Source organism: Hemiscyllium ocellatum, chromosome 7, assembly GCF_020745735.1.
Source record: "Hemiscyllium ocellatum isolate sHemOce1 chromosome 7, sHemOce1.pat.X.cur, whole genome shotgun sequence".
NCBI classification, from domain to species: domain Eukaryota; kingdom Metazoa; phylum Chordata; class Chondrichthyes; order Orectolobiformes; family Hemiscylliidae; genus Hemiscyllium; species Hemiscyllium ocellatum.
Window position 1 is genome coordinate 53,870,557 of NC_083407.1, and position 17,250 is coordinate 53,887,806.

The 17,250-nt window shown below is 39.8% G+C and overlaps 1 protein-coding gene across 1 annotated transcript in view; it reads left to right on the forward strand.

The window, feature by feature from the left end:
- The window catches only part of pla2r1 (phospholipase A2 receptor 1), a 170,060-nt gene that overhangs the window by 105,096 nt on the left and 47,714 nt on the right, over window positions 1-17,250 (forward strand). The window contains exons 23-27 of the mRNA XM_060827204.1: window positions 1,073-1,311; window positions 1,434-1,602; window positions 6,891-7,052; window positions 10,682-10,804; window positions 16,508-16,678. Of these exons, the coding sequence (XP_060683187.1) occupies window positions 1,073-1,311; window positions 1,434-1,602; window positions 6,891-7,052; window positions 10,682-10,804; window positions 16,508-16,678 (864 nt within the window). The remainder of the gene's footprint in view (window positions 1-1,072; window positions 1,312-1,433; window positions 1,603-6,890; window positions 7,053-10,681; window positions 10,805-16,507; window positions 16,679-17,250) is intronic.

The window sequence follows — 17,250 nt, forward strand, 5'->3', positions numbered from 1 at the left end:
AGAGAGTGAACATTTTGTTGATCCATCTCAGCCTTTACTGAAATATAAAAAATACTAAATAATCAAATCATGTAAGTATATCATAATCACAAAGTTGATCTGTGCCCGGTGAGGAATGGTGCCATTACTTGCATTTAACTTAAGAGTTTTCAAGTTCTTCAGAATGTCTTCACTGTTGGGGAGAGATGTCACCTGTAGGAGTTTCTGAGCATAAAAGAAATCTGGAGTGAGGAGTGAATTCAGATGCAGCCTTTTCCACATTCAGGATGATTGGATGAGTGCACTCACAATTTTAATAGCTTTTTTTTAAAAGTATTTGTTATCTGTCATCTCTGACCTTATTAAGTACTGCAGTGTTCATTTTATAACATTTTTCCTTTCTGGAATCCACTTCGAAGTTCTGATCCTGGGGGAGTCCAGAAAGTTCTTCGATAGAGGCTTGTTCTTTGGCTTTTGTATGCTCTGTGAAATTTGTTTTGAAAAGGTCTGCATATGTATCTTCCATTACCAAACATCTTAAAACATTTCACAGCCGAAGTAGTAGTTTTGAAAACATAATACCAAACTGCACACAGCAAAATCTCTCAAGTTAAAATGTGATAATGACCAGACGATCTGTTTTGTTTGATGTTTATTGAAAAACAGATATTGGACAGGATCCCAAAGCTAAATCCCCTGCTGTTTTAGAGAAGTGCCATGGAATATTTTACATCTACCTGACCAGGTGGATGGAACCTCTTTTCATCAAAAATGGCACCTTCAACAGTACAAGAATCTCTTGGTATAATACTGGAGTGTGTGCCTTTATTTTTGTGTTCAGGCCCTGGAATGGCTTGAAGTTTGAACTTGGTGATTCAGAGGCAGGAGTCAGTCACAGTCCTTCCCATGTCCGATTGTGTTATACTATAGGAGAGCTCCATTAATGCTGTCAGATCTCTACTAATGCAATCATGTTTAATAACATCAGTACCAGTTATGCAGAATGTCTTTCTAACTATTGTTCTAGTGCAAACCTTTAGTCATCCAGAATCACAGTTCTAAGTTACGCCAAGTTTATTTGTTTTCTCTGTAGATAAACCTGTCCATCATATCAATGCATCATCTGTCTATCCAATACTTGATACTTTTGCATATGGAAACTACACATACAAACTGATTAAGAAGAATGTAACATGGTATGAAGCATTAACTGAATGCCGACAAAGAGGTTCTGAACTGGTCAGCATCACTGATCAATACCACCAAGCGTTTCTCACAGTCGTTGTGAATAGGCTGTCACACCCGCATTGGATAGGACTGTCTAGCCCAGATGTATGTCCATAACCTTATTACTGTTAATAACTGAAACTTGATTGAGTAATGTGTTTTAAAAGTGAGGAGATGCGTGGTGTTATACTAATGTTCTTGTCATTCATACTTGTTATTGTTTGCAGGATGGAAAAAGCTTTATTTGGTCAGATGGTAGTGGCAATATATTCAGTCATTGGGCAGAGGATGATATTCACTCATCTCATGATTGTGGGTACATGGATACAAATGGCTACTGGAAGACCACTAACTGTGAAACTCAACTGCCAGGAGCTTTCTGCCAAGTTTTACAAAGTAAGAATTCAGGTTCAAAACCATTCAATTGCAAGACTTAAATTTTGTGAAGATGATAGTAGTGAGGCTGTCAGCACCATAAGAGACTCAGTCAAAAAGCAATTCCGACTTCTGTAAGAGCAGCAGTTCGAGAAGGCAGCTCACCTCCACTTTCTCAAGGGCTTTGAGGGATGAGCAATAAATGCTGACCCAGCCAGTGATTTCCACATCCCACAAGTGAATAAAAATATATATAATCTGAGACATCTAGAAGTTAGTGTTGGACAGGGAATGCTCCTTTGCTGGATGTGGTCAAGGACTATAGTCCTTGCTCATGAGTTCAGTGTTATGAAGTCAGTTGGAGTTCAGGAGCTGGGGGTGAGTATATGAAAAAGAGCCAGCGCAGTACAGATAATGTTGGTGGACTCCTCCATCCTTCAGTCCAGTTATTGACTGCCTCTGACAAACCTGTCTGCTGTTCCAGAGCTTTTCTGTGCATCTTGACCATCATTAATGGGTGAGATTATCTGGGATAGATTTTTAGATTAGATTCCCTACAATATGGACACAGGCCCTTTGGCCCAACAAGTCCACACCGACCCTCTGAAAAGTAATCCACCCAGTCCCATTCCCCTACCCTATATTTACCTTGACTAATGCACCTAACACCATGGGCAATTTAGCATGGCCAATTCACCTGACCTGCACATCTTTGGATTGTGAGAGGAAACTGGAGCACCTGGAGGAAACCCACGCAGACACAGGGCGAATGCAAACTCCACACAGACAATCACCCGAGGCAGGAATCGAACCCAGGTCCTTGGTGCTGTGAGGCAGCAGTGCTAACCACTGAGACACCGTGCCACCACCCTGGGATCACCCTCTGGCGGCTGAGCAGGTGCCCAGTCTCTGGCAGTCAAAGAACAGAACAAAAAACAGTACAGCACAGGAGTAGGCCCTTTAGTCCACCAACCTGGCACTATTAGATGACACTTTTCTTAACTTAAAAACCTTCTACCTCAACATGGTCTGTATCCCTTTATTCCCTACCTATTCATGTATCCATCAAGATGCCTCTTATACATTGCTATTATGTCTCCTTTTACCAAGCACTTACCACCCTTTGTTTTAAAAAGCTTGCCTCTCACATCTCCTTTAAACTGTCCCCTTTTATCTTAAACCTATGTCTGCTCATAGTTGACTTTTCCACCCTGGAGAAAAAACATCAACTATCCATTCGATCTATGCTCCTCATAATTTAGTAAACTTTTATCAGGTCCCTCCTCAGCCTCAGAACTTCAAGTGAAAACAAACCAAGTTTGTCCAGTCTCTCCTTGCAACTAATATGTTCCCAAACCAAGCAGCATTCTGGTAAACCATTTCTGAACCATTCCCAAATCCTCCGCATCCTTTTGATAGTGTGGTGACCAGAACTGTATGCAGTATCCCAAATGTACAACATGTCTTATCAATTTTCACACTGTGCCCGATCAGTGAAGACATGCATGCCATATGCTTTCTTGTTCACCTTATCCACTCCTGATGAAGGACTTATGCCCGAAACATTGATTCTTCTGCTCCCCAGATGCTGCCTGACCTGCTATGCTTTTCCAGTGCCACACTTTCCGACTACCTTATCCACTTGTGTTGCCACTTTCAAGGAACTATGAACATGTATGAGAGATCCCTCTGTATGTTAATGATTCTAAGGGTTCTGCAAATTACTGTATACTTCTCTCCTACATTAGACCTTCCAAAATACATCACCTTGCATCTGTCAATTCTCTACCCAAGTCTCAAGCCTATCTGTATCCTAATGCGTCCTCTTGAAATCCTCCTCTCTATTCACACCTCCCCAATCTTTGTGTCATCCTGAAACTTATTGATCAAACTACCTACACCTTCCTCCAAATCATTTACATATGTTACAAACAACAGGTGTCCCAACATTGACTCCTCCAGAACACTACCTGTCACACATCTCCGATCAGAAAAACACCCTTCCACCACTATTCTCTGTCTTCCATGTTTAAGCCAGTTTTGTATCCATATTACTAGATCACCGTGGATCCCAGGTGATTCTACCTTCTGTACCAGCCTGCCAGGAGAAATTGTGTCAAAGGCCTTGCTAATGTCCATGTAGACAATATCAATCATCTTTGTCACAGCCTCAAAAACTTCAATCAAGTTTGAGAGACACAGCCTCACCCACACAAAGCCAAGCTGCTGTTGCTAATAAGTCCATATTTTCCATATGTGAGCAAACCTTATCCCAAGGAATATTCTCCAATTAATTTCCCTTCCACTGACATAGGTCTCACCGGCCTGTAATTTAACAGATTAACTCAGTTGCTGTTCTTAAACCAGGAACAACTTTGGTTCTTCTCCAGTCCTCTGAGACCTCTCCTGTGACTAAAGAACAAAGAAAATTTACAGCCCAAGAACAGGCCCTTTGGCCCATCTGAGAGGATGCAAAGATTTCATGCAAGGCCCCAGTAATTTCCTTCACTGCCTCATATAGAATGATAGAGTCATACAGCATAGAAACAGATATTTTGGTCCAATTAATCCATGCTGACCATGTTCCCAAATTAAACTAGTCCCACATGACTGCAGTTAGCCCATATCCTTCAAATCTTTCTTATTAATGTACTTATATGAAAATCTTTTAAATGTTGCAAGTGTATCTGCATTCTCCACTTCCTCTGTATTAATCCAAGCTTGAAGTTCATCTTGGAGAAAGTCAGGACCGCAGATGTGGAGATCAGAGTTACAATTGTGGTGCTGAAAAAGCACAGCAGGTCAGGCAGCATCCGAGGGGCAGGAGAATCGACGTTTTGGGCATAAGCCCTTTATCAGGAAGCCCTTCATTTCCTGATGCAAGGCTCATGCCTGAAACATTGATTCACCTGCTTGTCGGATGCTACCTGACCTGCTGCGCTTTGCCAGCAACACACTCTCGACTCTTAACTTCATCAACCTTACCTGTTGTACGCCTCACATTAATACAAATATCTTTCAGACTGCCTGTCCTGCTGTGATCAGTAACCACTTCCTGTCTATTCTTTCTCTTAAACTTACTGGTTTTAGTCTGTAACTGTTCAGTCATTGCACTTGCTGACCTACTGTTGTGGCATTCCCCTGTCGCACGTACATGCACTCACTCACTCCATGCCAGGGTATTGGTTCCCCTCCAGTGTAGGTGCAACCTGTCCTTGTACAAGTCCTACCTGCCCTGAAAGACATCCCAATGATCCATGAATCTGAAGCCCTCCCTCCTACACCAGCTTTTCAGTCAAGTATTTAACTGTATTATCTTCCTACCCCTGGCCTCACTGGCATGTGGCACAAGGAGTAATCCACAGATGAAAATCCTAGAGGTCCTCCTATTCAAGTACTACCTAATTCTCTGAACTCCTTTTGCATTTATCACTCTTCCTACCTGTATCATTAGTACCAATCAGTGCTATGATTTCTAGCTGCTCACCCTACATTTGAGAATGTCCCATGCTGGCTCTGAGTTCTCAGAGTGTCAGAACCTGGGGTGTTGCTTCCTTACTAGCTGTGGGGATCCAGCAATGATGTGCTTTCAAGTCTAATCTGAGGGTCTCTTCTTGGAGGCAATTCACTGAGTGCTGCTGGTGCCTACATAAGAGAGGATGAGGAATTAATTGTGTAAAGGTGATAAAAGCTTGTGCAGATCCAGAGTGGGCATTTGAGAGCACAGTGGAGCTTAATGGGTCAGTTGCCCATGAAGGTCTTTGTCGACACATTAGTAGTCACACTCTTCTTTGGCCAACCCACCAGCCAGTCTTTGCCTTCTGGGCTAGTTTGGAGATATTTCCCTGTAATTGAGAAATGAGGGATTAATATGATGGGAGAACAATTAGTGTGGTTAGCTGATCCCAGCGAGTGAAAAAGAAGCTCAAAAAGCAGTTATTGGTAAGGGAAGATGAGGTGGGTGAGAACAATTGTGTGTATATGCGCCATGTAGTAGTGAGAATTGTAGTTCATGAGCCTTAGTGAGAGGCATATTTTAGTGGTAGAGCTTGAGTAAATAGTAGTCTTGCAAATGTAAGGTAACAGAGAAAAAGGTGACACTTACCCTTGCAGAGTGCAGAAGATAATTGACCTCCTTCCTGCACTGCTGCACATTGTTTTTTAGCCTGGGACAGGGCTTCCTTTGCCAGTCAGTAGGAAGCATTCTCCATCACCCCATCCACCAGCATCTTGAGGTCTCTGCCTGCAAAGCAGGGAACTTTGGTCCATTTCTTTGGTGATTACGCTGGAACAGGAGTGTGATGGAATACTCCCATCTTGCTTGGATGAATGCAGCTCCAACAACACTCAAGAACTTGACACCTTCGAGAACAAAGCAGCCTTCAATGCATCTACCAACCCAAATATTCACTTATTCCAAGCCCAGTCTATAATGGCACTGGTACATTCTATCTATTACCCTCAAAGGTTTTCCTGACAGCAGCTTCCAATACCACCTAGAAGGGCAAAGAGAAGAAGATGCCTAAAAATATTACCACCCGTGAACTTCCCTTCAAACCACATACTATCTCGATTTAGAACTGTATCACTGTTGTTCCAGTGTAGCTGGGTTAAGATGCTGGCATTCTCTTCCGAACTGCACTGTGAGAGTGTACCTACTCCAATGGACTGCACTGTTTCAAAAATGCAGCTCAACACTTGCCTAACCAACTCTAACCCTAATCCCCTCAAGGGAAATTACAGATCAGTAGTATAGGCTGCCCTTGCCAGCCATGCCCATTACAAGAAGAGGTTTTATTTTGAAGAAAGCCTGAGGTCATTTTAAGGCCCGTGCTTTAATTAAATAATATCTGTGGGCAGTGGTGCTAAATGATTTGGGACTGGCACAATATTGAAAACCAAAGAAAAGTAAGGGGGATAGCCCAAGGCAGTAGAACACTCCTGCCCTGTTCCATTAGCCTCCCTGACGCTCCATCAATCACCCCACAGACTGAAAAACCAATTTATCCTTTTTAAGCTGAGTCCTAGGAAAAGTGGTTGAATCATGTGGGCCCCAATTCACTCACTTATATTCTCAAATTGCAATCTATACAAATTTAGAAATGTCTTTCTATATTAAAAGGAGATTTGTTGCTCAATAACAGGCATCTGTAAACGTGGTGGGAGCTGGGGATTCAACATTAAACACAAAAAACCTCATGTAAGACTGCTATTTTTCATTGACTTTAATTGGGCTGGATTAATAACAGCTCCCTGATGTGGAAGAGAAGTTGGTTCATTAAGTATTTCTAATTATCTACTGTTTACAGCTGCAACCTCAAGTTCCCCAGCTTACAAAGTGAAGTGCCCGAATGCAACTAAAGAATTACCTTGGATTCCATTCCGAGGCAATTGTTATCTCTTTGACTTGGTTTTATACAATTCTTCAAGCTTAACAATGGAAAAAGCTAAAGAGGTTTGCGGAAACTTGGGTAAGAAGACATTCCACCATGAAAAATCTAGCATAAAATCAAATGTACTATGCACATTAGTCGAAATGTGGGCTCATCCCGAACTGCAGCTTATGTATCTCCTACCCTTGCTTCTGAGGGTTGGCCCATGGAATTTTATTAAATTGATGTAGGCTATAGGCCATGGACTGACAGCGATTTGATATTGCCCTCTGCAGTATGGATGATAAGGAGACTTTCCTACCATGACTGCCTGGTATATTGGAAGGGTTTCCAGGTTGACAGTCAGTCTGTTTGGCCATGTTACACAAAAACCAACAAGTCCTGGCTTGAGACTCAAACCTAAAGTTTCTGAGCCAGAAGTAGGGACATTGTCACTGTATCAAAAGGGCTCCTGCTAGTTTACGTGATACGTTTTACAATACTGTCAAAGTGATAATAAATTCACAAGTGCTCAAATCATTTCAACAATTTTAAATTATGAATGCACTTATGATGCACTTTTTCTGCTGTATGTTATTTATGACAATAAACTGATCTAATCCAAATAATATTATCAGTCAATCTGCTCTTTCACCTGCTCATTTTTTAGATGTTTCCATGCTCAGGTAGTATAATGCTAAAGATCCTATCATTAGCTTAATGAGTTCCTTTGTGTCAGTGATCTAAAAATAAAAGCTATTTATTTAATACATTCATTCTCCAACAAGCATGTATTCATCCATCATAATCAAGCTTATATATTTGTTTTAATCATCCCTGACTGAATCTACCTTGGGCATTCAGTTTGCAATGTGGCTGAATTGCTTGCGTTGGTTCAACATATTTATGTTTATACACCATGTGAAAAACTAGAAGATATTGAATTGTTTGGACACTTTCTGGATTAAACAGGGCTTTATCAAGAAATGAGGTGAACAGTTAAATGTAGGATATTACCTGATTTTGTTTTTAAAAATCATGATTTTGACAAAACAGCCAAGCAAAGCTTTCGAAGAGTTAAGATCTGGCTCATAGAAACATAGAAAATTGGAACAAGAAAAGGTCATCCAGACCTTTGAGCTGCTCTGCCATTAAACATGATCATGGCTGATAATCCAACTCAGTATGAAGGTCTCACCTCCTCAACCTCACTCTTCACCAGAGACACGGTGACCCTCAGATTAAACTCACCATCAGTCATCTCTCTTGAATGACAGAGCAGCCCTATGCTCTTCTGGGAATCTGCAGCTTTACTGAAACCAGGGCACTCAGATAAGTTTAAAATAATCAGGTAGAGTCAACATTGTTTTTGTGAAAGAGAAGTCATGTTTGAGCGTTCTATTGGAGTTCTTTGAGGAAATAACAGCCCCAGTGGATGAAGAAGGAACCTGGTGGATGTACTGTGTTTAGTCTTCCAGGAGGTATTGCCACATCAAAGGTTATTGCAGAAAATAAGAACTCATGATGTAGGGTTATTATATTGGCATGGATGGAATCTTCTACAAGTTGGCAAGATGTAACAAGTGGTGTGCCTCAGGGATCAGTGCTGAGACTGTATTTGACTCGGATGAAGAGACAGAAGGTATGGTTGCCAAATTTGCTGACAGCATAAGGTTTGTTTGGAAAGTAAGTGGTGAAGATGATGTACGGCTGCTGCAGAAATGATAGACAGGCTAAGTGAGTGTGCAGGTGGAGTATATTGTGGAAAAATGTGATTTATCTATTTTGGCAGGAAAAATCAAAACGAAGCATATTTTATAAATGGTGAGAAAGTTAGAACTCTGAGATGTAGTGGGATCTGGATGTTCCTGTGTACAAATTGCAAAAGATCAGTATGCAGGTAGTAAGTAAGCGAGCTAAAAATTGTTATTATTGATTGTGAGAGAATTGAATACAAAAGTAGTGACATTATGCTTTATTTCTACAGGGCATTGATGAGATCGCGTCTGAAGTACTGTGTACAGTATTGGTCAGTTTATTTAAGGAAGAATGTAAATGCATTGGAGACAATTCAGAGAAGGTTTACTAGAATAATTCCTGGAGTGGGAGAATGGTGAGGGCATGGTTGTCTTATGAGAAAAGGTTGAACAGGCTAGGCTTGCATCCACTGGAGTTTAGAAAAGGTGACTTTAATGAAACATAAAATCTTGAGGGATCTTGACATGGTAGATGTGGTGAAGATATTTCCTCTTAAAGGAGAACCTAGAACTAGGGGTCACTGTTTAAAAATCGGAAGGTCGCCCATTTTAAAATAAAGATGACACTGTTTTCACTGAGAGCTATGAGTCTTTGGAAAGGGTAGTAAAAGCAGAGTCTGAATTTTTTAAGGCAGTGATACATGGATTCTTGTTAAGCAAGGGTAAAAGGTTATTGGGGAGACTGGAATGTGGATTGCAGATTATAATCAGATCAGATATGATCTTATTGAATGGCAGAGCAGGCTCCATGTATGCGTCTACATAGTGTCTGCAAGTAGACCTACTCATCTAACACATTCTTTGTTAATCTCATAAAGCTAATCATGAAACCTTGACTATACTGGCTCAATTTTCTTGTCACCAGAGGCATCCAATTGACCCAGCTGCTGAAAGTTTGAATAGTGTGGCTGACCATGTGATAGCTATTCAATAAGGATTATTGTTGAAATGGCATAGACACTTCAAAAACAGTTAAAAATACTCCAAATCAATTAAAAGATGTGGCATTTGGCAGGACTACAAGTACCCTCCAGTGGTTTGTGTATGTCATGATTTCCCTCTCGATTCTCTATATTCCAAAGCTACTTTGATGCAGTCTTTAATTCAGGGACCACTTTCCCAGAATTACCTCTGCTTTTTCATCCATGGCATTTCCCTTTTGCTTCGTTAAAACCAAGTTTTGAGAATAGCAGTAAAATTTAGTGTTTCTGGTGAAGAAATTTGCAGAAGCTTGTTTTGCATTGAAGGCCTGTGTGAACCAGAGGAACCAATAGTCAGATCAGTTTTGATTGAATTTGATCAACCCGTATGCTCTATTTCTTCACCAAGCTCAAAGGCTGACCCTGCTGTGCTAAGCTCTCTGCAAGTTCCTATTCAACTTGAACTCTCAGGCCTTCTCTCTTCATTTTCTTCCTGTCCTGCCTGCCAGTGTCACTTGAGCCAAGACCAAGAACAGAAGCCCTCTGTTTCTACTCATTCTCATTTCTGTGACAATACTTTGAATTTTTTTTTCATTTAATCCTCCTAACTCAATCTTTGGACTGGATAAAACCACTCATCCTTCAATGCACCTACACAATTAAAGAATACTTTAGGTTTCTGTTAATGACATTTGAAATATTGTGTAACAAATTGACCTGCTGAGTTCCCCTGCACCAAACATTTTACTTTTTTTTGAAGTGATAGGAATATTGAAAGCAATGCTAAGTGTGAAAGAATCATCAATTGTGGTTTTGCCTGCCATTCATTATTCATGTCTGTTTTCTCCCAATGATCAGTGAACACAAGAATGTCAAGTCCCTCAATTTCATATTTTCTAATCTTTCAACCCCCAAGTAAATGTACAAATACTTAAACCTATTTAGAATTACATTTCTTAAAGGAAGTAACTTGCTAGAGCAAACAGAAACTCATATTGAATGTTTTTTTAAATGCATAGAAACTTACCCCATGACCTTCTACCTCTTGCAGCTACAAAGTCTTTTATTTTACATATTAAAGATGAAGAGGAAAACAACTTTGTTTTTGAACAAGTCAGAACATATAGCCACATTGTAAGTGAGATTTGGTTGGGGATCACATTTGACGTAATTGGTAAGTAACAATTAAAAATACAGAATGAAGTAAAGTCAAGGATGATGTATTCTTATGCCTTGTATCAAAGAAAATAACTATTTCATTATAAGTATCAAAAAATGTTTATTGCATTTTCAATTCTAAGATCTACTCAGAGCAATGAGGTCAGAAATTGGTGGAGAAACTCAGCAGGTCTGGCAGCATGTGTGGAGAGAAAGCAGAGTTAACTTTTCAAGTCCAGTGACCTGCTGAGTTTCTCCACCAACTTCTGTTTTTATTTCCGATCGTGAGCATCTGTTTCTTTGTTTCATTGATATGAGATGTTAAATCTGTCAATAAAATGTGCCTATTACAGATTTCCCGGCTAAAAACATAAGATTATTTACATGTGGTGTCTTAATATTTTATATATTTAATATATATTTACCAAGTAGGACAAAAATTTGTTCATTTGTTCTACACATAATTTGATTTCTAAATTGTTGCTTCAAGTACAGATCCTCAGGTAGTGAAGGTCAGAGAAGTCCTGATTTTCAGTTCTTTTAAATTATTAGGAAGGGAATTAAGCATTGCTGGTTCACAATTTTCCAAGCATTTCGCAAATGTTGTTCTTCATAAGGTCATTTAATTGAAGGATCAGCACTAACTTGACTGAGGTACATAATCCCCTTCTTGTCTCATGTTCATATATGCCTGAACAATCAAGAATGTATTGGGTAGATTCACTGCTCCCACTCCCTCCTGATGATATCAGTCTATGGTACTGATACCAAGCAGAGAAGCCTGCCACATGAATTCTTCAGCAGATATAGGCTTAACCTTGACAAACAAAATCATTTTGTTCCATAAACAAAACGCAAAGAACTGTAGAAGCTAGTGTTACAATAAAGTGATAAACCCCTCTGCTAATTAAACCAAACACACAGAAAAGCTCACTTCACATCATAATCTGTTAAAGTATGAGTGATCGAGAACAACCCAAATTCCACTGTTTAACAAAAATATCAATTTTATTCTTTAATTTTAAAAATGAACATTAAACAACATTTACAACTCTAAGCCTTCTTTCTCTTAAAGATTTGTTATCTACCACCAACTCTATAACAATATACTGATCCAATAAAGCCCCTATTAAATTTACAGCAACTTAATTTTCAAAACCATACAGCGGCTGTCCTCTCCAATGTCGATCTTCCACTGTTTGTAGATCTCCCTAGGTTATCTTCGGTTTTCTGCTACAAAGATGTTTCATATAAAAATGGTACCTTTGAGAGGGTGTGGTGAATAGCAGTCTTTCAATAACAGTCGGTGCTCTTTCTGGCTAACTATCTAAAATACCTTCTTTTTAATATCCCAAACATTGGATTGTCTCATGGTTCATTGTTGTGAAAACAGTAAAATGAAAATTCAATTGGGTTTTAGTATCTTGGGACATAATTTACAATGGTTAAATTCAAACTGCTGTGAAAACAACTGAGGTATCCAGGTTACAGCCAAACATTACATCTTTCAATTTTCCAGCACAGTCTGTGACTGCTTTCAGCTTTCACTCTCTCTTAAAGATACAGTACACGCCTTCAACTTCATCATGCTATAAATCTCAATTAAAAGCAGAATTTACTTGAAAAACTCAGAGGTCTGGCAGGATCTTTGGACAGAAAACAGAGTCAATGTTTCAGTCCAATGACCCTTCTTCAGAACTTGATGAATCTTCTGTTACCAAAAAGTTTCACTGGACCCAAAACATTAACTCTGCTTTCTCTTCACAGTTGCTGACAGACATGTTGAGTTTTTCAAGCAATTTCTGTGTTTTTTAAAATTTTATTCCATTTTGCTTAATAACTAAATAAATTATATCTGAATTATATGAGAGTCATTGGTAAGACTGTAGCCTGTAGTTTAAAGTGATTCACGTAGAGTCATATAGTCGTAGAGATGTACAGCACAGAAACAGACCCTTCGGTCCAACTCGTCCATGCCAACCAGATATTCTAAATTAATCTAGTCCCATTTGCCAGCACTTGGCCCATATCCTTCTAAACCCTTCCAGTTTACTGAAACATTTTGGTAACGTGTATCTGAAGACAGTAACGTGATGGGAAGGTGTCATCAACAGTGCTATCAAGCAGCATCGGCTCAGTGACACCCAGTTTAGGTACTATCTGGGCCATACAGCTTCTGACCTCATTACGGCCCTGGTTCAAATATGGATAAAAGAGCTGAATTCCAGAGATGAGGCGAGAGTGACAGCCCTTGACATCAAGACTGCATGTAACCAAGTATGGCATCAAAATGCACGAGCAATACTGGAATCAATGGGTATCGGGAGGCAAACTCTCTGCTGGTTGGTGTCAAACCTGACATACAGGAAGATGGTCATGTTCTTTGGATGTCAGTCATCTCAGCTCTGGGACATGTCTGCAGAATAATGTCTCAGGATAATGTCTGAGGCCTAACCATCTTCAACTGCTTCATCAATGATTTTCCCTCCCTCATAAGGTCAGAAATTGGGACATTCACCTATGATTGCATCATGTTCAGCGTCTTTTGCAACTCTTCAGATACTGAAGCAGTCAGTGTTCAAATGCATCAAGATCTGGGCAATATGCAGCTTTGGGCTGACAAGTGGCAAGTAACATTCGTGCCAGGCAATGACATGTCACCAAAAAGAGACTATCTAACCACCGCTGCTTAACATTCAATGGTGTTACCATCACTGAATTCCCATTATCAACATCGCAGGGAGTTACCATCAACCAGAAACTCAACTGGGCTCGCCACATAAATGCAGTAGCACCAAGAGCAGGTCAGAGGCTAGGAATACTGCAGGGAGTAACACATCTCTTGACAGCCCGAAGCCTGTCCACCATCCACAAGGCACAAGTCAGGAGTGTGATGGAATACTTCCCACATGGCTGAATGAGTGCAGCTCCAACAACATAAGCTTGAAACCAACCAGTGCAAAGCAGCTTGATTGGTACTATATCCACAATCATCCACTCCCTTCACCACTGACACTCAGTTGCAGCAGTGTGTACTATCCACAAGATGCACTGCAGAAATTCACCAAAGATTCTTAGACAGCATCGTCCAAACCCATGACCACTTCAGACTAGGACAAGGGCAACAGATGCATAGGGACACTGCCACATTCAATGTCCCATCAAGCCACTCACCATCCTGACTTGGAAATTTATTACCATTCCTGCAATGTTGCTGGGCCAAAATCCTGGAATTTCCTCCCAAATGGTTGATCCACAGCAGGTGGACTTGTAGCAGTTCATGAAGGCAGCTCATCACACCTTCTCATGGCCAATATGTACTGGCCAGCCAGCAATGCCCTTCCCCCACAAATTCATTTTAAAAAGACTGGTTGCCCTGCCGCTGCCAAGAACTGTTCTTTATACCCTGATGAGCAAAGCTTTTCATGTGATCTCAGCTAACATAAAAGAAAATCCCAATGTCTTTATAAATACATCACCGACAAAAGGTAATATTAGGAGAAGTTGGGTTGCTTACGGACCAAGAATGGGCCATTTACACATAGAGGCAAGGACATGGTTGAGGTATTAAATGAATACTTATATTTATCTTTACCTGCAAGGGTATGGGATAGAGGAGGAAAATTATTTACGAGAAGGGTTTAATGTTGATATGAAAGTGGCATTTGGTTAGAATTAATAGTCACTTGCAAAATTTGGATTGATTTGGAAGAGTCAAGATTCATTAAGAGAAAGATATGGTTAACTAAGTTGCTGGAATTTTCAAAAGAGATAACAGAGAAGGTTGAGGAGAGGAGGGTTGCTGATATGTATATGACTTTCAGAAGGTGATTGACACAATGCCACACAACAGAATTATGAAGTTATGTTTAATGGAATAAAAGGGTTAGGATCAATATGAATGAAAAGTTGCATGATAGATTGGAAATGGTAAGTAATGGTAAGTAATACGTTTTGGGCAGGAGGAAGGCTTGTAATAAAGTTCACCAGGGAAACTTATTGGGACCTTTGTTTTTTCTGAAATATGTAAATTGTCTTAATTGTGGTGTACTGGGGACAATTTTAAAGTTTGCAGATGAGCCTAAATTGTGTAAACTGTGAGGAGGACAGTATAAAATTTCAAAAAAATACATGTTGGGCAGATAGGTGGCAGTGAAGTTCAATGTGAAGAGGAGTGAAGTGATGAACTTTGGTACAAAGAACATAGAGAGATATTACAAAATAATAGGCATTATTAGGAAGGAAGTGAAAAGGGAGGCCTATGTGTATATGTACATAAGGCGTTAAATGGCAGGACATGTTAAAAGAGTTGTTAATAAAATATAAATGTATTCTAGGCCTCATTATTCGGGGCAGGGAGTACTTTAACAAGGTGGTTATGATGAACTTATAATAAGGCATCAACTGAGTATTGTGTACAGTTCTGGCTGTCACAGAATAGGAAAGATATGAATGCCTGTGTTGTACTTTTACAGTCCAAAGATGTACAGGTTAAATGGATTGGCCATGCTAAATTGTCCCATAATGCCCAGGGATGAGCAGGCTAGGTGGATTAGCCGTGGTACACGTGGGGTTACAGGGCTAAGGGAAGGTGGGTCTTGATGGGCTGCTGTTTAGAGGGTTAGTGCAGACTTGATTGACTGAATGGCCTCTATCTGATCAGAAGGGATTCTATGATTCTAGGTTTATGAGAATGGTTCCAGGGATGAGATACTTCTGTTACGTGGAAAGATCAGAAAAGTTTTTCTTGCAGAGGAGAAAGTGAAGAGGTGATTTGATAGATATTTTCAAAATTATGAGGGGTCTGGACAAGGAGAAACAATTCCAAATTGTAAATGAATCATGATCTCACTGCACAGTTTTAAAATATTGTGCAAAAGAAGCAAATGCAAGCTGAAACAAATGCCTGAAAGTGTGGTAGAGGTGGGATCAGTTGAGGCATTCAACTGTCTATTGGATAATTATTTAAAAATAAACAATGTGCAAGATTACAGGTAACAGGCAAAAGGTGGCCACTAAGTTAAAATGCTAGGGAACCAGTACAGTACAGAGACAAAGTACTGAACCATCCTTTTGCACAAAAATGATTGTGCAATTTCCCCTTTCAGCTATTTGCTGTCCTTTATAACAAAATGATCATAGACAGCTACAAGATTCCCATTCTTGAACAGACTTTCAGAGGAATTTGAGTAACACCATCTCCATAAATGTTTTCAGACCTCTTTTGGGCATTTTCTTAGGTCACACAATGCCAATTACAATTGCATGCTGATTGATAAGGGAAAACAGATTTTGAACATATCAACATGTTTTCAAATTTTGAAAATTGTTTTAGATGCAACATATATAATTTTTTGTATTTTTCCCAGAAACATTTCCCAACAACCATTAATCACATTAATTCTTTTGACAGCTAGATTACATTAATCATGCCTGTACCTACCAAAATCTTAGTGAATTACTTCCGTGTATTTCATCTCAGAGGAACCAGGAAATGCATTTCAGATAGCGTCTTGTCTTAAACAAAGCTGTTACCTATTAATTATGAGCACTGCTGATAGATTTATTAACCAGCAATCATTACAGAATGTTGTCGATTATTTGAATGATTGTGGTAAAGTGTTGATGTGTTAAACTGCTATATTTGTGTATGCAATTTTGCTAAGATATTGCATTGAAATGGCGTGATTAGAGTTATTTTCATTCTTTTACATTCCAGATAATACCCTCAAGTGGTTTGATGGAACCTCAGTAACTTACTCAAATTGGGGCTCAGAAGAGTCTGAAGCAAATAATTTTACTGTCGGTTTATGTGCGGCAATGAGATCCTCAGATGGTGCATGGTTTATGACTGATTGTGGTGAGGGTCTTGGGGCTGTTTGCCAAACAGGTATGCAGAAAACATATTCAAGGATCCATTTGTGATATTTAAACTAATGAACCACTCATTAATAAATATGACAGTAGTTTAAAATTACTAAGTAACCAGATGCATCTTCATATATAGACTCATAGAGTCATAGAGATGCACAGCACAGAAATAGACTCTTCGATCCAACTCATCCATGCTGACCAGATATTCTAAATAAATCTAGTCCCATTTGCTAGCATTTGGCCCATATCCCTCTAAACCCTTCCTATTTATATATCCATCTAAATGCCTTTTAAATGTTGCAATTGTACCAGCCTCCACCAGTTCCTCTGGCAGCTCATTCCATACGCACACCTCTGTCCTTTCCCCTCTCACCCTAAACCTATGCCCTCTAGGTCTGGACTTGCTCACCCTGGGGAAAAGACCTTGCCTATTTGCTCTATCCATGCCCCTCATGATTTTAAAAATCTCTGTAAGGTCACCCTTCAGCCTCTGCGCCCCAGGGAAAATAGACCCAGCCTATCCAGCCTCTCACTGTAGCACAAATCCTCCAACCCTAGCAACAACCTCGTAAATATTTTCTGAACCCT